The sequence below is a fragment of the Melozone crissalis genome, unplaced genomic scaffold (genome assembly GCF_028551555.1).
Source record: "Melozone crissalis strain CALT ecotype California unplaced genomic scaffold, PUWL_Pcris_2 ptg000029l_1, whole genome shotgun sequence".
NCBI classification, from domain to species: Eukaryota; Metazoa; Chordata; class Aves; order Passeriformes; family Passerellidae; genus Melozone; species Melozone crissalis.
Genome location: NW_026535807.1, coordinates 22,285,958 through 22,311,316, shown reverse-complemented (window position 1 = coordinate 22,311,316; position 25,359 = coordinate 22,285,958). Strand labels below are relative to the sequence as shown.

The 25,359-nt window shown below is 44.3% G+C and overlaps 1 protein-coding gene across 1 annotated transcript in view; it reads left to right on the top strand.

The window, feature by feature from the left end:
- Window positions 1-25,359, top strand: part of WNK2 (WNK lysine deficient protein kinase 2) — an 86,997-nt gene that overhangs the window by 23,134 nt on the left and 38,504 nt on the right. Inside the window, exons 2-6 of the mRNA XM_054280817.1 lie at window positions 11,472-11,644; window positions 12,626-12,846; window positions 15,917-16,074; window positions 23,040-23,128; window positions 23,936-24,155. Coding sequence (XP_054136792.1) covers window positions 11,472-11,644; window positions 12,626-12,846; window positions 15,917-16,074; window positions 23,040-23,128; window positions 23,936-24,155 — 861 coding nt within the window. The remainder of the gene's footprint in view (window positions 1-11,471; window positions 11,645-12,625; window positions 12,847-15,916; window positions 16,075-23,039; window positions 23,129-23,935; window positions 24,156-25,359) is intronic.

The window sequence follows — 25,359 nt, the reverse complement described above, 5'->3', positions numbered from 1 at the left end:
TGAAGTCAAACAGCCAAATGAAAGGGATTTTTTGTTTGCTTTGTGTAGGTGCACGTCAAGGTAGCCAAGAGCAGTGTCATGTCTATAGATCCCCACTTAAGGGAGTTGATAAAGTCAGCTTTTGCTTTTTCCTGTCAGCTGAAGAGAGAGAGAGAACAGAGCAGAAGGGTTCCGTATGTTTTTCTAACTTGTATTGGGTTTTATGAATGTAGGAAACAATATGTGATTAAACATACAACAAAGCTTTTTGGCAAATAGTCTCTGTAAACACTGTCTTCTTGCACTACTCCATGAAACTGGAGCGTGAAGCTCAAACTACCAGGCAGTTCTTTCCCATAACTTAGCTTTCCCATTTGAAAGCCTTTTGAGTATTCTTTAACCATCTGGATCCTGGGCTGTCACCAGCTGTTGAGGGCCATGGTTCTCCCCCTCAGGTGAGACCTGGGAACCTGGAGCACTGCACCCAGCCCTGGGGTCTCTACAGGAGAATGGTGTGGAGCTGCTGGAGAGACCCAGAGGTGGCTCTGGAGCTGCTCTGATGGCTGGAGCCCCTCTGGAGCCAGGCTGGCAGAGCTGGGGGTGCTCACCTGGACAGGAGCAGCTCCAGGGAGAGCCCAGAGCCCTTTGCAGGGCCTGAAGGGGCTCCAGGAGAGCTGGAGAGGGACTGGGGACAAGGGATGGAGGGACAGGACACAGGGAATGGCTCCCACTGCCAGAGGGCAGGGATGGATGGGATATTGGGAATCAGGAATTGTTCCCTGTGAGGGTGGGCAGGCCCTGGCACAGGGTGCCCAGAGCAGCTGGGGCTGCCCCTGGATCCCTGGCAGTGCCCAGGGCCAGGCTGGACTTCGGGGCTTGGTGGTAGGTGTCCCTGCCTGGGGTTGGGGAACAAGATGATCTTTAAGGTCCCTTCCAACCTAAGTCATTCAGTGATTCTGTTCTTGAAATCTTTCAGAAAATGAAATGTAGTGTTTCCTAATTATTGTTGTTTCCATAGAGTCCCTGTCAAACGTTGTTTGTTAACTACAGTCCATATAATAATTCTTCCATCACATTGTAAAATCCATACTGCTGCAGGCCACAGATTTTAAATTACAAAACAGCTGTGATCAAAGCTGAACACACCAACTCATAAGCAATGTGTCTGTGCCCACCAGTTTGGAATCTGCAAGTACGAGACATGGGTTGTTTTTGTTGGGTTTTCTTTTCTTATCCAGTTTTCAAATTCTTGTCACGATGGGCTGCAGGGACTCCTATGACTGAGCATCACTCACATTTGTTTAGATTTGGGACTGCTGACTTTGTTCTCAGGGGTAGTGTCTAGCCAAGATTTGAACTTTCTTGTTTGCGTTTGGTAAGGACCATTTGAATCAGTATCTTGGGCCTTAGCCAAGGCCCTGTAACATAAGGGGGGCTGTAACAGAATAGTTTCACAGACTTCAAGTTACAAAGTACTTCTGTGGCTGTCTGATGAAGCCTCCTGTGTGTGCCTTGGCTTGTAAGAGTTTCTTCAGTGAATTTGGTCATCCCTGACGCTCTCAGAGAAACTGTTCAGCCTGAACTGCCCAGCGTGGAGAGCACAGCCCAGTGCTATTTAAGGGTTCTCACAGCCCACCCTTCAATACCCGGGTCTGTGCTGAGGGGCACGGTGCTCTCTGCTCTGGGAGCTGCTCTTCCCTGTTGGATCAGTCCATGCCAGGCTGGCTGTCTAGCCCCAGCATTGTTGTGCTGCTCACACGCAGTTTACATGAGAAGCTCAGTCCCTCTTTGTGGCCTATCACTTTTATGCTGCAGAATTCTCCTAATTCTTTCTAAATTTCGCATTTGTTACTAGCGATGAGCTTTTTTCCCACGGTTCTTTGTAAAAATTCAAATCACTTTGTTAGAATAAAACCTCAGCCCTGCAAAACCTCATGAAAAATCCTCAAGGATGTGTATTTTTATTGCCTACCCAATTTTTAATTATTTAATGTAAACAGATATTTTCTGTTTCATTAAAATTCTTAATGTGAAGCAAATGCATTGCAGAAATCTGAGTTTGTTATGTCAATGTTATTATATTTATCAACCCAAACATATAATCTCCTTGGAAAATGGCCCAGATCTGTTTCTCACATACTCATGTTGATGTTACCCTTTCATGCCTTGCTGTCCAAGGGATGGGGAGTAGTTAAATTTTTAACTATTAGTGTGTTTTAGTTGACAAGCTCCTGTTATTCTTTTGAGCGGGGCTGTAGAATGTCAAGTTTTGCAGGAGGAAAAATCAAGAAAAAGGAACTATTTTGTTACAAAAGGGATGCTTTCAGCTTCATTCCTAACCATTATGGGAGACTGTGATGAATGTATCCTGTCTGGGAGTGCAGCATTTGCCTTGGAGTGTTTTCTAACAGGTTGTCAAGTGGTGTTAGAAATGCACCACAAGTGACAGCTCCTTACAGCACTTAGAAAGGTTCACAAGGAAGACATTTCCAAACTCCAGACACATAGCTCTGTTAAATATTTAGGAGCTGGGATACCCCAATCTGAAGAGTGGCTTTGTGACAGTGAAAGGTCCCTCTCCTCAATTTCCCAGAGCTTTGCAAGCATTGAATGCTTGTCCAGTCTCTTGAGTTGTTATGGCAGTTGGGCTATTTGCTTTTTCCTTCGTCTCCACACTACATTCTTCCCACTCGTGTTTTCTTTTGAATTTTACTTCCAGCAGCAGCAGCAGCAGTAGGCAGTTGGTCCTTTCTTGGGTGCTGCATGCTGTGGAGCAGGGCTGGAACAAGAGCGGTGTTCCTGGAGCAGCTTCAGGGCCTTTGAGGCTCATGACTTTTCAGATGCAGGAGTTTATAGAGTCATGGAATCTCAGGATGGTTTGGGTTAGAAGGGACCTTAAAGCTCATCCTGTTCCACCCCTGCCATAAGCAGGGACACCTTCCATTAGACCAAGTCACTCCAAGACCTGTCCAACATAGCACTGGGCATTACCTGGGGAGTTAGGTATTTGCAATTATATCACCCTCTGCAAGGATGTTTTCTTCAAAACAGAGCAAATTATTCTAAAGGAATATTTTCCGGTATTTCCCCTCAAAGGTCCCTAGCTAAAACTAAAAGCAGGTTGGGATGAGAAGAGCTCTCAATACTGCTGGTTAGGTGTTGGAACCCAGGACATCCCTCTGGCTGCCCTGGATGGCCAATGCCCTGCCAGGGGGCTCAGGGACCCTGGCACAGAGCCCAGGACCCCTGTGCCTTTGATCTTGACCCATGGAAAAAATTACCAACCTTAAATGAGGAATTACAAGCCATGAAAGTTTTAAGTAGAATGATAGTTTGTCACAGGGTGAAAAGTAGAATTTGGGGGGTTTTAGAATGGGGACTCGGGGTCCCAAGAGGAAGAATTTGGGCGTGTCTTGTTCTTCTTTCTCCTTCTTCCTAGCCTGCACCTTCTGGGTGATGGCGGCACTTTTGGATTGGTTTAGAGTCGGAACACACTGTCTGACATAGGTGATAGGTATTGGAAAATAATTGTAAATAAAGTACAGGTAGTTTTTAGTGTAAAAAAGACAACACCGGCCTGAAGGCGGGGAGTGTGCCACTGACTGACCTGCTGAACGGACCTCAGCAGGTCAGGGAAAGAATGTTATTATAGATAACAGAAAATAAACAACCTTGAAAAGCAGAAGAATCCTGACTTCTCCTTCAGTTGCTGGGCTGGGAAAAGAGACTCTGTGACACATCTTGGGGTCATCCTGACCACGGAGACCCCTGAGATTTAGGGTGCTGCTGGGTGCACCGAGGAATTCCTTATCCTTTTTCTGTGTGTGTTAGAAATGCAAAATGTGGGCACAGAAGCATTAAATGACTTGGTGTAGGAGGCTTAGTAGGCCGCAGTGTGAGGGAAGAGCTGAGAAAGTTTCTCTCCAGGATTCATTGAGCTACTGTTGGAGTTTAAATTAAGATCTGTGCAAAGACTCATCAGTTTTCTGTTTTCCAGCTATTTTGCATTCCTATCCCTCAGTGTAATTAATTACAGCATGTCAGTATAAAGGCACATATGAACTTGGTCAGTCTTGCATGTTTTGTAGAAACAGGGACATGAAAATTTCTGAGATGCTGAACTTACACTGAAGGCTGTGTGGGCAAGTTTTCCATGCGTGCCTGGCACCAGGACAGCTCTTCACTGGGAACAAGATAAAATGTGTCCAGCTCAATAAGGCTAAGTCATTGGCGTGATAAAGAATGTGGATGGTACAAGATGTTCTGCATGGAGAGCTCGAGACAGCTGCTGCAGCTCTGGCCACTGAGACTGATGGTGGTGACAGTGATGGTGACGATGACAGACCTCACTGTGGTCTGCAACTTCCTCCTGAGGGACAGGAGAGGGGGCAGGCGCTGATCTCTTCCTTTTGGTGACCACTGATAGGAGCTGAGTGATCACCATGAAGCTGTGCCAGGGCAGGGTCAGGCTGGAGCTCAGGGCAAGGCTCTGCCCCAGAGGGTGCTGGCACTGCCCAGGCTGCGCAGGGAATGGGCACAGCCCTGAGGCTGCCGGAGCTGCAGGAGCCTTTGGGCAGCACTGCCAGGGATGGACAGGGTGGGGCTGCTGGGGGTCTGGGCAGGGCTGGCATTGCATTCAATGATCCTCGTGGGGTCTTCCTAACTCAAGGGATTCTGTGGTTCGGTGGCCAAGGGGATCTCCTCATGCTCAGCGCTTTCCTGGGCTCAGCACAGAATCAAGTGAGAAATGGCTTTTTGTGCTGCTTTCATGTGACACAAGGTGATTTTGTTAGAGGAGTAGTCATATTAGAGGTATATTCATAGATGTGTAGGAAAGATGATTTGAGGAACTCTGAAAATCTCACCTACAGTTTACTCCATCTGTCTGTTTGGTGGGGAATCTTAGGGTGTTTTGTGGGTTTGTGGTAATTATTTTACTAATTTGAACTTGAGGTAGTTTCCTAAAATAAATGTATTTAGTGTGTAATTGAAGACTGCCAACCCTTCAGGGACGTCATCGCAGTGCTTGAAGGGCTATTCCATGGGCATCTTCTAGGATTGGTAAGGCTGCCTGATCTGGGGTTCACTGACAAATGCAACACAGTCCAAGGGCTTTATTTGGGAGTCAGAAAATATATATTCTACTCTGCATCCTGCCACAGAGGGTAGGGGGAAAACAGGAGTGTGAGAAAGCAGCGTTTGTCTTGGACAGTGTCACTGGGAGCTGAACTAAGCCATCATCACAGACCAACTGAGCATCCTATTGCCTGTTTAGGGTTCCTGGTGGACTGTGATTAATTCACTGGTACGAATATTTCACTTTCGGAGTGTTCTACAGATTGAAGTGTGCAATTGCTAGGTTATAACGAGATGGGAAATGGTAGCAATAATGGGATGAAAATGCTGTTTTCTTGTTGGAAAGGCAGGATTGAATGCTGCCCCAAGATTAAACTTGCCAGAGCAAAGCTAAATCAACTTTGCTTATTCTGCTAATTCTTCACACTGTGTTTATTTTGGTTGGTGAAGCTCATTGGCCAAGGGAGCGTTGCATGCTGTTTGGGTAAATGACAACATTTGGTAAATAACAGTTTTGGTGCCTCCTCTCAGACTGCAGAGGGTGGTGGGGCTTCTCTGGCAGGCTCTCAGGTGGGCAAGAGGTGGCATCTCTCTTCTTTAGGAAAGATACCGTGTCTGTGTAGCAAACACACAGCAGAGAATAATGGAACCCTTGAATGGTTTGAGTTGGAAGTGACCTCAGAGATCATCTTCCAACCCCCATGACCTTCCACTAGACCAGAAAATATAAGGGGATTTCATATCCATACAGTAAGTTAATTTGCAAACTGCCTTGGAGTGAGGAGGTGAGCTGGATGAAGCCCAAAGGGGATGGCTTATCCCAGCTCACGAGCACTCAGCGCTGGGCCGGTGCTGAGACAGCTTTTAATGGTCACAGCACAGCAGGGGTACAGCCCTTCAAGGGCAGTGGATTCTCTCTGCTCCTGTCCCCCATTTCCACCTCTTTGAAGGTGATATTTTAGGCACAGCACTGAAATGTCTCTCCACTCCTGCTGTGGGCCAGCCCAGGACTGAGCCTCCAGGGGACAGCTGGAGCATCCCTCCTGTGCCGACAATCCAGCCCTGGAGCGAGGGTAATTCACCTGCCCAGTTACTCTGTTTGTGGGTTACAAGAAGTAGGCTGAAGCAGAACGCTTTTTTAAAAAAACAACCAATTGTTGCTTAAACTTCAGTAAATGCTGGGGTCAAATGGGATTCCAGAAAATACTGAAACACCAGGTTCTCGTTACGTGCCTGAAGTGGTTTTTTCGTGGTTAGGGCTTTTTCTTTCAAGGGGATCTGGTATGTGGAGCTTTTTTCACACATTGATTTCAGAGTTTCCTTTGAGAAAGGTGTTTTGTGAGGCAAGTCAGAACTGTTTTGGTATGTCATCTGCATTCACAGGCTTAGGTGGAACCTGTGAAGCACTGGTAATTAAGGAAGTTGAGGAGGGGCTACCTGAAATTAATTTAATTGGTTGTGACAAGAACTTCTTTTGTTTAAGCATTGGTTGTCACGGTGTGGTTATGTTGGGAGGTTTTCACCTGTAAAACACACTCTGCCTGTGATGTGCAGAGGTTTTCACCTCTGAAACGCATGGCCTGTCCATGGTGTTGTGTTTCTTGGGTGTGTTTGTGGCTCTTTGGGGATTGGAGATTTGGGGTATTGATCCCCCTTCCTCCTGCCCTCGCAGGATGAACTGCTGAAGTTCTGAGGTTCAACAGAAGATGTGAATCCCACTGTTCCTCTGCTGTAAGGCTTTGAGGTATGCCTTAATCAATTGAGAAAGCAGCAAGCTATATCCAACAATAAACCACACTCAGCCTCTTCTACTGTGCCAAATTTAGCCATAAAGGTCTGAATACAATTCCTAATTTTCCATAGATTTCTAGCAATGACTCAGGCAAATAAGTAAATCTTCCTCAGCCTGTTCCATAGCTCCTGTTCACTGAATTGTGAGTATCCATGGGGACAAGGACTGCTTTTATGCCTTTGGAAAATGAGTTCCCCCTGGGAAAACCTCCCTGCGCTTCAGTAGTGCCGCTGACAAATAGCAGGCTGTAACTTGGCCGGGGTTACTGACTGAGGAAGAATGTTGGCTGGATTCTGATAGGGAGTGAAGCTGTGAAATCTTTTTTCTTGATTTGCAAGTTGTCTCATGGCATCTACCATTTGTTCACAGAGAGGGGCTTTTATCCTTTAGGATTGCTGTCAGTGCTAAGTGCTTATAACTGAGTATATGGGGTGTGGGAATGAAAGGTCCTGGATGCTATTAAATATTTATTGCATAGGCAGGATAATACTAAAGATATACGGCTGGTACATGAAAACAGGACTGCTACTGTCCATAAATCCACAGGAAACTGACAGACAGTTCCACAGGAGACGGCTGGCAGTGGGTCCCAGGCTGACTTCACACTTGAGGCCATCTCTGATTAGAAGAGCAGTTGTGGTACATGTGCAAAAGTGTGTACTTGGAATGCAGATGTGAAAACGGAATGATCTGAACAGATGTTCATTCTGCTGATGTAGGTATTTGATTTCTGTCCCTGGCTCAGAAGTGCCTCTGCTTTTTCTTTCTTCATCACCAGCGTGGGTCAGGCTTCTGCATGATGGAGGTGAGCCCTGCCCTCATTTCTGACCTGGTGCTCCTACTTGCCTTACAGTCAGGCCTTCATCTGTTCAAAATGAGGGAAAATTAAATAACCATCAGAAAAAGCAGCTATGTCAGTTTAAGAATTTAAAAACAAAACACAAAACTTTTAAGAAAACAGTATTTATAGGCTAGCTGGACACAGACGTCCGTAGGCCAGGAAGTAGGGGAGATATCCAAGTGTTTAAAGCAGTTTAAAATTTTTTGACATTAGTGAAAATTCAAGACTTTAAAAGGAGAAAATTTAAAAATTTCTGTGAAACTGCAAAGCAGCACAACTTTCTAGTTTGCAACAGCTGTGCTCCAGACCCTACTCCTACACAGGTTCTACGTATTGAATGTGAAAAATTTGTGTAGTCTTCTTTGCAAGGGCCCCTTTCTTCGTGGTGGGGGGATGGAGTTCATTCCCAAATCGATTTCCTCCTTGCAAGGAATTAGGCGAGAAACTTGACCTTGTTTGTTAATCTTGGAAATCTTCTGAAGGCTCAGGTGAAAGCCAGTCTCCTGCTTGTATAATTTTCAAATCCTTAGTCAGAGCCCATATGTTACAACCTGGAGGAAATGATGCTTGGGGATGACTAACTGAACACGTTCCTGCTGTTAATTTGGGTGTCATTCCAGAAATTTAATTAGTAAGTTTTCCCTTTCCTTTTGTTAACACATTTACTTACTGATTCCTGTCTTTGCAATTGTTCCCCATAAGGAACTTAATGAAGGAATAAAATTTATATTAACAGAGAGAAGCATTTTCTTCCCGGCTGTGATGAGTAGGGAGAAGCAGAGAACATACATGTGTTGCATTAGCAGAAATTTGGTTATAGATAGAATATTCACTTCTTTGTATCGTCCTCCTGCAAATATCATGTTAATCCAGTTTAAATGAGTGTGGGATTTACCAGAATTGAGGCTCTAAAGTGCTGATCAGAAATTCATGGAATCACAGAATGGTTTGGGTTGGAAGGGACCTCAAAGCCCCTCCAGTGCCACCCCTGCCATGGCAGGGACACCTCCCACTGTCCCAGGCTGCTCCCAGCCCCAGTGTCCAGCCTGGCCTTGGGCACCGCCAGGGATCCAGGGGCAGCCACAGCTGCTCTGGGCACCTGTGCCAGGGCCTGCCCACCCTCCCAGTGCAGAGTTCCTTCCTCATACCCAGATGATCTTTAGGGCCCCTTCCAACCCAAACTATTCCATGAGTCTATGACCACCTTTCTTTGTCATAACCTTTGTCATGACCTTCCCAAACAATCCTGTTTTAATGTAAGTAACATTAAAACGTAATGCCTGGAGGTTGTTTCAGGCTTACATCCTTAGTTTCAGGATGAGGACATTTTGCCTTATGTGGATTATATGATGGGGAATGAGTGTCTCTGACCCCAGTGAAGGTTTCTCGGGTTTGGATTAAACCCTGAGTGAGTCATGCAGTTAAACAGGTGTTTCTGCTGCTTCAGAGTAGAAAGCACTTCGACCTTTAAGCCCTTTCAGAATCAGCTTATGTTTTTGCCAGTGACTCATGTCAGGTTGAGCCTGGAGGAATTTCGAGGAGGCTGTTTGAGCCCTGATGGCACCAGAGACCCCTCCTGTGGTGGAGGCTGCAGCCGCTGGAGTGGCTGCTCTGCCCGCGCCCTCACCTTGCCTCTCCAGCTGGAAAACAGTGCTCAATTCTTCAGCAATGCTCAGTGCTTTTTCTTCAATCTGATTTAAAAAATCCTGATTTTTTTTTCTACTGTAATTACAAATAAAACACGCATTTGCCTTCCAGAATCACTTTGTTGCACTTGCCAAAAATGATCCTGCTTGTCATATGTAGAATATACAGAATATGGTTGTGTGTTGAAGGATAGTTTTAAAAGTTACCAATAAAGTAGCAGTGGAAAAGTTCTCACAGTGCTCAGAAGCCTGGAAATGAGAGTCAAGGACTATGGTATTACTTTTTTTTTTTTTTTTTAATTGGAAAGTATTTGCAAATCTGCTGGATCTGTGAGGCCACCTTTCCTTTTCTCTGCCAGCTCCCACTCTGCTCTTCCTGCCTTGAATGGGGACTTGCTCCTTCTCCTTCCTAACAGCAGTGTGTCTGATTTATTCTACAGGTTTTAAATTAGAAGGAAACTCATCAGTAGGGAAGAAGTGGTGGATTTGAGAGCAGTTCTGTGGCTCTTCTTGCCTGACTTGTTAGACAGCTTGGTTTTTTTGTTGGTTTTTTTTTTAGCTTTATTTTTTTGCTGTAGAAGAAAGGTGGCTGGTGCTGCCTGGCTCGGCTGTGGGTGTTCTGTGTGCTGCTGTCCCTGAGGGGCATGGGGGGCTCTGCCTGCCCTGGGCACCCTGCACTGCCCAGCCCCTGGGCTGCTGCTGCTGCTGGGGCAGGGTTTGCTCTGGTGCTGCTCCACGGGTCTCAGAGTGAGCAGAGAGCACCCTGAACAGCCCCAGTGCCAATGGAAACGCTCCCCCTGTGCACACTCAGCACTGGGGCAGGGCTTTGTCATCCACCAAGAGCCAAATCATGGTTCCAGCCCTGTGTTTCCTGTGATGAAGTCTCCGTGTGAAGTGTTTGTAGCCATGGGAATTCTCATTCCCATCCTGAACTGTCTGGGATTGTGGGTGAGGACAGGCTGTGGAAGTGGCAGTGGCTGATTCTTTTGCATCTTGGCTACCAGTCAGCTGTGTTCCCATTTCATTCATTCTGTGTGCATAGGAGCGCAGCTAGTATAGATGTGCCTAACTGACTTGAGAAAAGAAAGAAGTCTGAGGTCAAAATACAAACTAATTAATCTTGGTAATTAGTGAGCCTTTGGCTTTCTGACTTAGAGCACCTTCTAAAGATCCCAAAAGCTCAATTTCCAGGGCAGGGGTGGGCAGTGCTTTGGCCAAGGGGGGCAAACCAAGGGGGGCATGATGGTGGGGTCTGGGGTGGAACTCCCATGCTGCTCTGTTTCATCATCCTAAGAGGTTGGAGCGAGTGTCCAGGCTGCCTCTTTGAGGTGTCCCTGTGCTGGGGAGGTCCAGGCAGCCCTGGAGCCATGGGAGAGACAGAGAGTCTCTGCATGTGCTGGACAGGGTCACGTCATAGCCTGGAGGGGAAATGGCCTGAAATTCCCCAGGAAAACCAGAGTAGTAGAACATGAGATTTTCACATTTCCAATCTAAAGAATTTCCATGCATATGCAGCCTATGCGAGAAGCTGAAGGACAGTTGCAAACACTTCCTTCACCAAAAAGAAGGGAAAAGTCTCTAAAATAAAGCAGAACAGCAAACACATAGAAACATTTATGTGTTTGGTTTTTTTTGGAAAGTAACTTGGTTTTAATGTAGCCTGAGGTGAACAGGACGGGCTGTAGAACCCGGTGCGGTGAGCAGCAAGGACCTCAGCTGGTGCTTTGTACCAGTGCATCCAGGAGCAGCTGAGGGCAGTGGGAGCCGTCCTGGCTGTGAGAACACCCAGACCTGGAAATGGCATCCTGTGGCTATTAATCCCTTGGATGGGGAGCCTCTCGACACCCAAACATGAAGAAATAGCTGAGGGTTGATCCATCATGCCACGGCTGTGTTCGTGGTGCCTGAAATATTAGTGCTGTCACAGGAATGGCGTAGCACAGGCATCTCTTTGTCTTCTTGATACTGGAATTAGGCCGAGTGCCCTAGTTCATAATGCTGCTGCTCTCTTACATAAAAGATTTTATGATTGCTCTTGACACGAGCATAAAACAAATCTAAAATTCTGAACACCCTGGCAATGCAGGGCCTTTATTTTTGTCCATCACTAATAATAATGTCTCGTTTTGGCTTATAGGACAGAAAACTCACAAAAGTAGAGAGGCAGAGATTTAAAGAGGAAGCAGAAATGTTGAAAGGTCTACAGCACCCAAACATCGTGAGGTTTTATGACTTCTGGGAATCCTGTGCAAAAGGCAAAAGATGCATCGTGCTGGTTACCGAGCTGATGACCTCTGGAACGCTGAAGACGTAAGTACTGCGCTCCTGCAAGGGGCTAAGAATAGCAGCAGACATTTATAGCAAAATCCTACTTTTGTATGCTGAAAAAAACCATCTCCAGATAAAAGCAAAAAATGGAGCTGTTCTCTGGTGTCTGTCATTTGTCCCTGCGTTTGAACCGCAGTGGTTTGATGGGCAGAGTTTTGGCCTCCATCTCTTTCTGCCTGCTTCCCTGTTTCGGTTATGCAACTCAAAGCTGTTCTCTGGCGTGTTTCATTTTCCGCCTGTGACGTTTGGATTTGTCAGGGTGTGTTTTGTGCTTGCTCTTGGGCTTGTATTTGCATGTTTTGTTAGGGAATTCAAATGGAATAGCCCTTGAATGGTAGAATCTCTCAGAAGCTGAAGGTGCTCTAGGTTATCTCCTAAACAGGATGAATTAATAGCTTCTGGTACTGACAGTCTTGTTAAGGCTGATATAAAGCAGTTGGCATGAATTCTGGAACAGATTTTCAGCCCCAATGGGAGCAGTACTCACCCAGTGTGCTGCTCTGCCAGTGCATTAGCAGTCCCTAAGTCTTCCCTAAATGTCCCCTCCCAACCAGCGCTTCAGGTAACTAGATAGAAGTGCAGGGGTGTGGTACAAAGGTGTAAGTTTGTGGTTAAAATTAAACTTCAGTATTCTTCTGATTCAAAATATATGAACATATTCCAAAGCTCTTCTCTTCATGAAATGAATCACTGAACAATTAGACTTCAAAATATTTGGTTGTATTTGCACCAAAAATGCTCATTATCATCCTCCCTAAAACTGAATGCTCTAATTCCTCCTTTGAAAAGATCTATTTCATTCAATTTTGGGATATTTCTGTGCTGCTCTGGTGGCATCTAATAAGGGGCTTTTATCCATAGTGGAGTTTCAGAAAACATAAGCTGTGCTGTTAAAGCCCCTCAAATCTCTAACAAAATATTTTCGCTTCCTTTTTACCCATTTGTGTGTGTGTTGTGCTCCAGGTATCTGAAGAGGTTTAAAGTGATGAAACCTAAAGTCCTGCGGAGTTGGTGTCGGCAAATCCTGAAGGGTCTTCTTTTCTTACACACAAGAACTCCACCAATAATTCACAGAGACTTGAAATGTGATAATATTTTTATTACTGGACCAACTGGATCTGTGAAAATAGGAGACTTGGGTCTGGCAACACTCAAGAGAGCTTCATTTGCCAAAAGTGTCATAGGTAATGCTCCTGTTCTCCTTGGCTTCCCTCGGTCAGTATCGTGGCTGTCTGTTTAACATCTTCCTTTCCCATTTTGCATTAGTGATTTTAAAGTAGCAAATTGGTAGTGGAAGTTAAAGTGGGTTTGGGACTGTTGCCTCTATACCCCTATAAAAATAGGAATCAGTAAATAATGGTATCATAACTTCCTCTTCTCCTTCCTCCTGTATCATCTTTAATGCGTAGGGAGCCCAGAACCAGTGAAGTCAAAACAGTAGAAATTTCAGATATGTACTTGGCTGCTGTGGATCTGCTTAATTTCATTAATTTTAATGAACTCGTGTTTGTTTATATTTGTTAAGTTTCTCTCATTTTTAACTTCTAGTAACTGGTGGGGTTTTTTTTCTCTGTTGAGGGTCAGTATTTCTTCAAATAATTTTTTTGCAGGGTGACAGTTGTTCATGGGACATATTGGAATAATATCAACAATAACAATACTGGGAATAATATAAATAATACCAATATTGGGAATAATTCCAGAAGTACTAATACTGGGAATAATATCAGTAATATCAATACTGGGAATAGTATCAGTAGTAGCAATACAAGGAGTAGCATCAGTAATACTAATATTGGTAAGAATACTAGTAATACTTACGCAGGTTTTTATAAAATCAGTTATGAACAGAACACCATCAAAATACAGTCACGTCTGAAAGGAATTTGATACTGTAAGGGCTGCAGGATGCTGGCAAAGTGTCTGCATTCATTTTGGCAATCAAACTAAGCTTATAATTTTCATGAGCACTACTGCTCCAAGGAGAGGATAAAGGAGGCTTGGAAACACTGGTGATGAGTAATGCTGCCCCCTCTGCAGAGGGAGTAGCTCTAAAGGCATATCAGTAGCTGCATTTCACGTTGGCTGGAAGGGATGAAATCAGCACACTGCAGTGTCTCTGCGGGAGCCCAGCCAGGGCAAACCTGCTCCTGCCAAGAGCAGCTGGGTGGGTGCTGAGCAGCCTCACGTTTAGCTGGGCTGTTAGGTTGAAGGATGCTTGTAGGTATTCCTTTCCACTCCAAGGAATGGGGGAAATGTCATTTTTGTTCTGTTCTGGAATGGTGCCAGGTATTCCATTTGTTTGTTAGACTATTGCTATCACTTTTTCAGATTTGTTTTAAATGCTCTGGAATTCACGAGATTCACTGCTGAGTTGTGTTCCTTCTAAAGCAGAGCAGCAGCTCCAAAATAATTTCCTGTGGCAGCTGTTAACCTTTTCTGAGCAGCAACCTCTGCCTTAGTGACAGCTTTGACAAACACCCAGAGAGAGCGACTACACTGAGCCTCCATGACATGGGTCTGGCTGATTTGCTGAGGCTGTAGGCATGAGTGTCTTTGAGGTGGAAGGACAAGGTGGAAGAACATAAACAAGGGAAGAGATCAATCTTGAATTTTGCGAAATTAATTTTACAGAAATGCTTGTTCATAAGTTGAGTCTGCTCCAGAAACGTGTGCAAAAGCAGACCCTAATTTTGAGGGTTGTCCTTTATGTTGCCATTTAAAAAGAGTTTTGGACAAGTCAGAAAATCCTAGAATGGTTGGGATTAGAAGGGGTCTTAAAGATCATCTTGTCTGCCATGGCTGGGATACCTTCCACTACCCCAGGTTGCTCCAAGCTCCATCTAGCCTGGCCTGGGACACCTCCAGGTATGGCGTTTCCTTAATTTCTTTAGGGACTTGGGTGATGGCTTGTAACTGGAGGAGAGGAGATTTACACTGGATATTAGGAAGAAACATTACTGTGAAGGTGGGCAGGCCCTGGCACAGGGTGCCCAGAGCAGCTGTGGCTGCCCCTGGATCCCTGGCGGTGCCCTAGGCCAGGCTGGACACTGGGGCTGGAGCAGCCTGGGACAGTGGGAGGTGTCCCTCCCTCTCAGGGGATGAGGTGGCTGGGGTGGATGGGATGATCTTTAAGGTCCCTTCCAATCCAAACCATCCTGGAATATGCCGGAACTACTTTTTCTGATTCTATGTTACTTTAATTAGAGTTGTGCTTTTGCTGCTGATTAGTGATGACATAACAAAGCATGGATGGGATCTGCCAGGGCTGGGGGCAGTTTGGGTGCTGAGGCTGGACAGAAAGAGTTCATCTGGGTCTTTCTCATGATCCAAAACCTGCCACTCTTTTTTTTGGCATCCCAACAGCTTGCTGCTACTGTCCCTTGACACACCATTGCACTCATCTCTCTTCCTTCATCTTTTCTATGTAGAAAGGAAAGAAATGAATTACAGTATGAGATACAGTTCCTGGAATGAATTGCCCAAATGTTAATAGTTTTCTGTTTTGCTTTGTAAGCCCTCCCTTTTCAGAGTAGTTTGCTGAGCAAATGTTGCCGGTGTTGGGGTTGCTGCTTGTCCCCGAGCTGCATCTCCCAGTGCCTCACTTCATATTTACCAAGGTGCATCAGATTCCTGGTACCCTAATTCCTATTGAGTAGGACCTTGTTCTGTGAGTAGCCTCATTGATTTGTCCCACTAAACCAGTGACAGAATTAGGTTTGATGTTTTGTGCACGACTCTGTAGGTGATTTGTGATACTTCTGGCTTCCAAAGTGCTGTCTGCCTGCTGGTGGTTACTCTGTATCTCTGGAGGAAACAAAAAAAATGCAAATTTGCACTGATAAAAGCAAGAGTGAAGGTTCTCGTTTCTTCTTCCCTTTTCACCTCCCCGGCCCTTTACTCATCCTTCTCTCCAGCCAGACAGAAACCATTCTATCACTTCAGTATGGGCAGGAAATGAACCATAGCTCATTTTCTCATTCATTTTTGAAATTTTTCGTTCTTTTCCTTCCCCCTCCCCTCCATCCTGCTTCCCCTCTGCTCTGCTTCCCCACTTTGGATTATTGTCAGCAAGCCATGGGCATGGAAGTGCATACATTGACATTGGATTTGTTCCCTGGGAGATGCTTGAGCTCTTTTGAAATTATCTCGTATGCACCTATACACAGTTGTACTGGGCACGCTTCTCACAGGTGAAAAAGCTTTTGGTAAAGCCATTTGGGCTCCTGTAAAAAACCAACATTATCTTTGTAGGTACACCAGAATTCATGGCCCCGGAAATGTACGAGGAGCACTATGATGAATCTGTGGATGTCTACGCCTTTGGAATGTGCATGCTGGAAATGGCTACCTCAGAATACCCTTACTCAGAATGCCAGAATGCTGCTCAAATCTACCGGAAAGTAACCTGTGTGAGTACACGTCCTGAACTGGTATTGGATCCTGTCACTGGAAGGTTCAGAAGCATATTTTGGTGAGGTGTCGGTACCGCTGAATGTATACTGCATTCTAGAAGTTGAGGTATCTGAGCTCTGGCTTACACAAGCCTGTTTCAGGCTTATGTGTAAGCTTACAATTCCACACTTGGAGTGTGTTTTGATGCAGCTACATGAAATATTTTCGGTTATCTTTGTCACTGATTTTATCTCCATCGGCCGCAAATACAGCCCAATGCGCTGATGTGTGGTAGTTTAATTCTTCTTAAAGTGTTGCTTTCAACCCAGAGCCACTCAGAAATAATTTTAAAGCTCACAAAAGGCCTCAGAAGCTGCTCAGCAGTGCAGTTATCTTCATCCTCTGGCTGTAGCAGCTCCCTTGGCATTGCAGGGAGGTGAGTGTGTGCAGCCGTGGATCTGCTGGATGGTTACCATGCTCTGCACCATGGGGTGGCTGCAAACCATGCTGCAGCCTCTCAGAGACATGGAATGGGTTTGATGGCTCAGGTGAGTTCCTTGCCTTTATCTCTGTTATTCAAGGCTAGGTTGGGCAGGACTTGAAGCTGCCTGGTCTAGTGGAAGGTGTCCCTGCCCATTACAGGGAGGTTGGAATGAGATGGTCTTTAAGGTGCCTTCCAACCCAAACCATTCTGTGATTCTGTGATCCTAGAGCTGCATGGTGACTCGATGTTGTTATTCCATGCTATTCTTTATCACAGTGTTTATTAGCTTTGGCACAAGGGATGTTGGCTCTGTTTTGGTATGGTCCTTCAGATATGACCTAAATGCTACCAGCGTGGGCAGCTTAGGGGGCACTTCCTTGGACTCTAGGGGTTCTTGGGGTGGCTCAAGAGGCTCTTCTAATTACAGGCTCTGTAGCCTCATGTCCTGTCTGTGAGACTGGTCAGGCACTCAGTGTACCTGAGTAGTGGGAGCTGCTATTGCTGGGAAGGTGTGTGTGCACCTGGAGCCACGGAGAACATCGAGCTCTTCATTGCTCCATGTACCCAGAGAAGCTGTGTGCACACCTCGTAGCCATCTGCAATACTGGTAATTAAGACTTTGCCAGGCTCCTAAGCCTCATTTATCAAAACAATATCAAAGATGGCAAAGAGTAATGATTAATCAGAGGATTCCTAATTAGATGTTATATTTCAATTTTGAGACTTTAAGTAGCCGTTGTTTTAAACACTGATGGAAGAAGCCTGAGCCAACTCATTTTCTACGGCAGTAACATTTACACAGCTCAGAATTAGATGGTAAATTATTATAGTTTTGTAAAACTGGCTTTATACTGGCAGCTCCAGAGAGGTGGGAGATTATATTTGTCATATAGAAAAAGCAACGGTGGAGAAGCTGTTGGAAGGTCCTTGTTGGGGGTATTTTTGAAGCAGAGCTGTCTGGCAGGGAAAGCTGAAGACAAAAGCATCAGGTACCAGCACGGAGGGCGTGCAGTTTTCGTCTGAATTTGGGGTAGTAGCAGTGGGAGCAAAGGCACCAGGATTCCTTAGATGGCAAAATTGGCATTGCTGTTTTTCCAAGGAAAGGGTTAACCAGCTCCCCGTGGAGTGGAGAAAGCCCTGTCAAATGCCATGAGCTGCACGACTGTCAGGCTGGAAGGAGGAGCAGGGGGTGGACCTGGGGTGAGGGTGCAGGAGGAGCCTCGTCCCGTCCCAGGGGAGATGCCGTGTCCCAGGAGGAGCCTTGTGGTGGGCTCCACATTGTGGTGGGCTCACAGCTCCTCCAGCAGCGCTGCCTCTGCAGGGGAGCTGCCGACGGAGGGACCCCGCTCCGAGCAGCGTGAGTGGCCTGAGGGGCTGAGCAGAGCTGGAGGAGTTTGGGGTGTGGGGTCGTGAGCCAGCACCAGGCACTGGGGTCTGCCCTGAGCCCAAGACCACTTGGAATAAGGGTTAGGTTTGGTGATGCAGCAGCTTGTGCGAGCCTTGGGGCTTATAAACTGAAATATAGTCGAAAATGGAGAGTAGGCTGAAACCAAGAAGTTGAATTAGACTGTTTTCTTCCAGTATTAGATTAGTTTTGGGGCTCTCATTAAGAGCAGAAGGTGGCTCTGAGCTTCTTGGATGGAGAGGGTGCAGAGCCCCTGGATGCTGCAGTTTCTCAGTGGGACATTTGCTTCTTTATGAAGCTGGGGCTTTTTTGCACTAGAAATATAAATATTATTTCTAGCGTTTTAAATTGAGGGTCAGTGCATTGCGAAATGTGTTTGCTGTGTCTAGCTGCCTGCTGCCTTTATTTAAAAAGTATAAAATAAAATAAAATAACTTTCTTTTCCTGTCTTGGGCTCAGCATTGTAGTAGCAACTACCAGAGGTATTGATAGCATTCATAGGGGTTGGAATTGCTGGCTGGAGTTTGCATCAAGGAGTGCCAACCAACAGAAAGTTTAGACTGCCTACCTTCTGTTGGGTCCCACTGAGCTGATGTTCCTTCTGCTGCCCAGCACAGGCAGGGCGTGATTTGGGTTTTGCCACTCTAATATGTCTTCAGTAGTTTGTACTCTGTGTTCTAACCCTCTGCCACCTCCTTACCTGGTACTAGGACATGAGATACACCTCAAGTCCCAGCTGTCCAAATCACACGTGTTGGTCATCCTTATTGGTGTAGAAAACGTGAACATTACCCTTCTGAGACATTATTTCAGCATATGTCACATTCTGCATGTCTGTAGTGTAAGATTATTATACTTAATTTATTTCAGCGACCTTTTATTCTGCCTGACTGTATTCTTATGGCTAAATTGCTGCATTAATTTTTGCATTTCTGTTTTTCTACGTGTGCCTGTATGTTTGCAGTTGTCCAGGATAAGGAGGTGGTCATGTTTGGGAGGGGCAGAGGGGCTCATTTCTGTGCCAGACAAGACATGCTTTCTCCAGCCTGTCACCTCTCTCTGCCCTTTCAGCCTGAATGACGGAGTGTAAACATTTCAAAAATGGATATGTACCGTAAATAGAAAACACATCTCTCCCAAGCAGTGGGGCCAAGCCACATTTACCGCAGTTCACTTTGAAGTGATTTCCTGGTCAGCATATTTGCAGTGCCCTTCGTTCTGATGCCATAATCTCATTTTTCATGCATAACTTGATGGTTTTTCTTACTCAGATTTTTTTTGTGTTTAATCATTCTGCCAAGTGATTTTGATGTAGACAATAGTGATGAAACATTGGAATCCGTGACCTTCCCAGGCTGCTCCAGCCTAGTGTTTTCTTAGGCATGTGCTGCAGAGTGCACAGCGGAGCAGCTGCATCTCCAGAGAGTTCCTGGCCATCTCCTTGGGTTCAGTGGTACAAACCTGTGCTTCAGAACAACCCACCCTGTGGCAGTGTTCTGGTTTGCATGTAAAGCTTTCATACTGTTAGTTCTCATCAGCTATTGAAGGTTTTCTCAGCAATTCTGTATGTGTGCTTTATGCCAGAGTGCACACATACAGAATTAATGCTGCGGCTGTGGCGCAATGACAGCAGGCAAATCATGCTGTCAGTGTCATTGCATGGACTTCTTGTGGCTTTTGGAGATCTTCTTAGATCTGCAGGTAACCCTCTTAGCTTGGCATTAAGATGGAGCACCATTCTGGAGGGAAACAGAGATGAGTTTATAATTGTACACTGTGATGTCATAGAACAAAATCCTGGTAAAATTGAGAGCTTTACCTTCATTTCGCTGACTTCAGAGAGTGTGTACCAAGGTGCAGTTTCAGTTGGAAACATGGCTTCACCTTTTTTGGTAGAAGGTTTTTTCCTTTTTTAGGAATGACACGAGCCTGGAAGGTGGAGTGGTGGCCCAGAGCAGGCTGACCCTGGGGTGGAAGGCACCTCTAGGGCCAGGAAAGCCTCTGGAGACTGACTGACGTGGGCCAGACGTGCCAGTGACTTGTGTGGCATTCGCTGTGTCCCTTCAGAGCATCACGTGCTGCTCTTCCAAAGTGTGCTCTGCTGATGGAAAATGGCCAGTGGCTGTTTTTAGACCCTGCAGAATAAGCAGCACATTTCTTCCCTCAGCATGAAGGATGCAACTTTTTCTCTATGTGTCTGGCGGTAGACTCAGCTGCCTTCTACTGGAGGGCAATGGATCACAAATCTAATTTCTTCAGAAAGAAGGGTATGGAAATAAGTGGTGGTGAGGGAGTCAGAATAAATCATCCTGTTTGGTACAGAGAAGCTCTCAATTTGATCTCTCGTTTTGCTGTTGGTTTATATATGTGTATATATATTTCAACATTTAAGGAATCTGTATTATCATTATGCCCCTTATGCCACCCAGTGAGCTCTGCCTTTCACATGTGGTGGCATTGAATTTATTTTAATTTAGAAAAGGCTGTACAGCTTTCAAACTGTCATGGATAATCTCTTGGCTAACACACTTTGAATTTTGCTGCTGTGTTTCCTTGGGAATGCTCAGGGAAGACAGATGGCTTTTGTTTAGGTGAATGAGATGAGCCCTTTGATGGCCAATGGAATCCCCCTTCATTGTCAGGGGCACTGTGCTGCAGGGGAGGGTTTGCAGCATCCCAGTGAGCTGGCCTTGGAGAGTTTAATGAAGAGTAAGGAAGAGAAGCGTCCTATAGCACAGGGACAGGGAGAAAACACTTTGCCAAAGCAACTCTGTTCAGTACTTCACAATTTTTGTCCTCGTTTGTTTCAGCCATCTACTTGTAGCTTAGCTGTTCAGCAGATGAGCACAATGGATATTTGAGAGGAGTCAGTGTTCCATCCAAAGATGGGGAAAGTGTTGGTGGAAGAGTTGCTGTTTTTTTTATTTGTGGAAGCAATTTGTAAGGTCAATATTGGGAACCAGTCATTGGGGATCTGGTGCTCTGGGCTCCCTGTGCCAGGGCCTCCTCACCATCACAGGGAGGAATTTCCTTCTTGTGTCTAATCTAAACCTGTCTCTCTTCAGGTTAAAGTCTTTATTAGATCTTATTATGCTTTCTTCCTGGAGAGTGTCACACTAATATGGAAATCAGTTTTCTCATAGCAAACAACAGTGAATTGAAATGTATAGATTTATCCTTCTTCCTGATGGAGAACCCACTAGACTCCTGTAGCTTAAACATGAATTATGGTGCAGAGGAGTCCTGCTGAAAATACATTGTGATGGTGCTTTGTTTTCTTTCATTTCTGATTCAGGTGTCAGAGCTCTCCTAAGAGCTCACCGTGGCACATTGAGCCAGCCTGGGCACTCCAGTGCCTTTTGACACATTTTTCTGATACACAAAATTTGAACCCTTGTCTCATCAGTGAGATTTAGGTTTGCTTAAGCAAATAATTCTTTTTAGTGGGTCACAGCCAGCCAGCCACGTGTATGGATTATTTTGTTTTGTTCTCACAAAAATGGGTTTCTTAGGATCGCTGCAGCTTTCTGCTGAAACAAAACCAAGGAGCTGAGTCTTTGGGTGACTGTTCTGTATATTTATTATTATTTTTTCAAAATCTACAATTTATATATTTCATGCTAGAATTTCAAGACAAATAGGGGGGTGTTGATCTAAAATTATTAATTAATCAAGTTTGAATCTGAGGCTTGAACAGAATGTTCATAAAAGGATAAAAATATAATCTGATGCTGAAATATTCAGAAATTCTGAGAGAGGCTCCAGCCCTCACTGAAATTCATCCATAAAAATTATTCAAGACTTAATTCAGTGTATTATTTGCAGACCCTCTTTGAAAATACTTGTTTTCTTCTTTTAATCCACTGAGTGAGCCAAAAGTCTACTCTGCGGGGCTCCTTATCTGTGACTGCATGAGCCATTATTTACTGTTATTTCAGAGTGAAACTTTAAAAGGATTTGTATGGAGCTAAATGTTCAATTGCCATTCAGTTATGTGCTTAACCACATTCTGTTTTTTAGATAAAGGAAATTGTGTTTCCTTTTTGTTTGGCTCATTGACTTCATTGGAAGTACTTGGGTCCTTCAGTGATAAGGTCCAACTGCATCATCTCTTCTTAAATAAATTGTGTCATATTTTCATCCATATACATCTTGGTTTAGTAAGTAAAATGTTTTTAAAAGGGAATCAATTAATTCTGTGATTTATGCTGGACATCAAAAATAAAAATAAGAACTTCTTGCGTTGCCACTTGTCACCTGTAGCTGAATATATACATGGATGTGGGGACACTGATTCTGCTTCCCAGGGTTTTCTTCTGCAGTGGGTAGTTGGTTTTTCTCCTTGAAAGGCCACGCTCATAGGTTGCTGTTCCAAATCTGTTCCCAGCAAAAATGCTAGCATTTGACAGAGATTTAACTAGATTTATAGGTTGCACCTGTTCTATCACATATTCCCAAGGGGTTTCTAACAACATCCTGGGAAATTCAGGAGCAGTGCAGAGATGTTGTATTCTCCTGCTTCCCTGCTTGGTTTTGGGGTTGATCTTTAATTTTTCATGCAGAGGGGAATACGTTGGAGAGTGTTTGGGTCATGGAAATGCAAAAGGTTTGTGGGAAACAGGAATATGGACTATTCCAAGGTATTTTTCACTCATTTTCAGTACTAGCTATCTGAAGAAAAATGTGATTATCTGTCCTTATTCATTTAGTGCTTTGAGAGTTGAGACAAAAACATAAAAGGAATAATTTCAGAAATTGGTTATTGAAATTTAAACTTAGCTGTTTCTTGAATATTCACTTTAGAGACCAGAGGATATAAAGGTAAAATTTGCAAAGGTTGGTAAAGAAAAAGGGATACTTTCCCTGTGTAGGGCTGAGCTTGTGCACATTAGTGTATTAGTTTTGAAGTGCAATGGTATTTAGAAGTATAGTACCCCTAGATCCTTAACTCAGTTTTGCATTAAGGCTAGCAACTTAAAGGTTTTAATAAGTTCCTGGGTTGAGTTACCTTTAAAATGCAGAGAAAATATACTTAATTAAGAGGTGTAATGTAATTCTTTTTCACATTAAATTGTTTTTCTTTATGCTTTTAGGGTATAAAGCCAGCAAGCTTTGAGAAAGTTACCGATCCTGAAATTAAGGAGATAATTGGGGAGTGCATCTGCAAAAACAAAGAAGAAAGGTTTGTTTCAAGGGATCGAGTTTTGCATTAAATAACGTGCACGCAGGGATTTCAGAACTGCCTGTGGATTTCTGCTCTGGTCTGTGGGTCTGCCCTGTGCAGAAGGAAATGCAGCATGGAAGTGCAGGTCTAAATTTTTTCCTGCTTTCCTGGCATTCAGTGCAGGACAAGCAGTGCTGTTGTGTCTCTCAGCCACTCAGCATCACTGTGGAGCTGAGCTAGGGTATTCTTGCAGTTTCTGGTTCAGCAGTCCAAAACATGCCAATGGGAAGGTTCTGTAGGGGGCAGGGAGGGTGAGAAAAGCGGGTGTGGTGGATTCATCATGAGCTGTGGTAGCAGATTTCATTGCCCTCTGGGTGTGGAGACACGTTATGCCTAGTTTCCAGCTTTGGTTTTAAAAATTAATGTTTTACTGGTCTCTGCCAGTTTGTCTCGTGCTGAGTATCTCCTGACTTTCACAAATACAGTTTTTAGAGACTGCAGCTCACAGCCTAGAGAGAATCCCTTCTCTGGTACTCCTTAAGTTCAGATACTTAAGAAAAGTTGAACAAAGCTATAATCTGCATTTCTCAAAGTGCTTATGGTGTATGAATATTGCTAAAGCTTTGAGAAATAGGAAATGTCAATTTTTTCTTTTTCAATTTCACTTTCTTTTCAAAATCCCACATCTTTTCAGAAAGAAGACAAATTCATTATGTGTGAACACCAAACAGTGTAAATATTTCACTTTTAACAGCAGTTTCTTTTTACAAACCTTTCTAAAGTTGTTGACATGCAGTGTTTGATTCTTCTTTATATTCTTTGCAGATATGAAATTAAAGATTTATTAAGCCATGCCTTTTTTGCTGAAGATACTGGGGTAAGAGTGGAACTTGCAGAAGAAGACCATGGTAGGAAATCCTCTATTGCCTTAAGACTCTGGGTAGAAGATCCTAAGAAACTGAAAGGAAAACCCAAAGATAATGGAGCCATTGAGTTTACTTTTGATCTGGAGAAGGAAACTCCTGATGATGTTGCACAAGAAATGGTAAAATACACTTCTGATAAAAATGTGTATGTATAGAAAGTAGTGCATGAATCCCAAGGGACAGCAGGAACAAGCTGGGTAAACTAATTTCACTTGAACCACTCCAGGTGTCCAGTTTAGGCACTTTGCATTGATTTTGGAGTGACTACTGCAAGAAAGGGGTGAACGGGGAGCAGCTAACTGAAACATACTGTTTGAAAACAGATGCCTGAAATCACAGTTTACATAGCTGAGGAACTGTAGAGGTCTGGTCTACTTTTATATTTTGCACGCTCTTCTGCCAGTTTCTAGAGGCTGTTGGATGTCTTTGAATTTATTTGGAATCCATTTAGTTCCGGGCAGCAGCTAGAAATACATTACAAGAGTTCAGAAGTTCAATCACAAAGTATTCTGCATTGAATTCTCCAAAACACTTTCCCCCATCTTTTCTGTTGGTGTTCCTTTGAAGGAATGTAGATGAGAAAGGTCAGTGGTCAGCTGCTCCACCCCCAAACTTTGAAAGGAAACTGGATTCACTGAGTTAGGAGTAAGCTTTGGATTTTTTAACTGATAAGTTTCACTTGCTGAATTTCTGTATTTTTATACTTGTGGGGTTTTATTTTTATACTTGTGGGGTTTATACTTGTTAGGGAATCTGTGTTCCATTTTCGCTACATTGTCCTTGAACTCCTGTTTTGATGGTGTCTTTGCTGCCATTGTTTTGGTGTTCTAATGTCACAGAGGCTCAGGGGCAGTAAGCACTGAGCCAAGGGTCTGAACGTTCCTAGGCTTGCAGAAACATTCCTGTGCTTGCAGAAATGTTCCTGTTAGACTCTAAATCCCTAGGGATCCCATTTAATGATGTCATCACCGCTCGTGTTCTGCTCAGGAGGCACTCATTTTGGTAATGCTGCCTTGCTGGGCTGGAGCTCATCACCATCTACTCCGAGTTTAGTGGGAGGAATTCAGGCTCCTTTGTCTTCTTGTCGTTAGTTTGCAGTAGGTCCAGTGTTTTTCCAGCAATATATTATTACAGAACTCATTTAGTTTAAAAATTGCTCTGGTACCATTACTTACTGTTATATTTTACATTTAAATATTGATAGAGATATTGGGAGTTTCAGAGTTCTCTTAAGTTGCTTGGTCCATAGTTGTGATGCTTTATTTTGAAGAGGAAATAATTCTCATGAAAAGTATATTTAAAAGGATCATTCCCAAACTACAG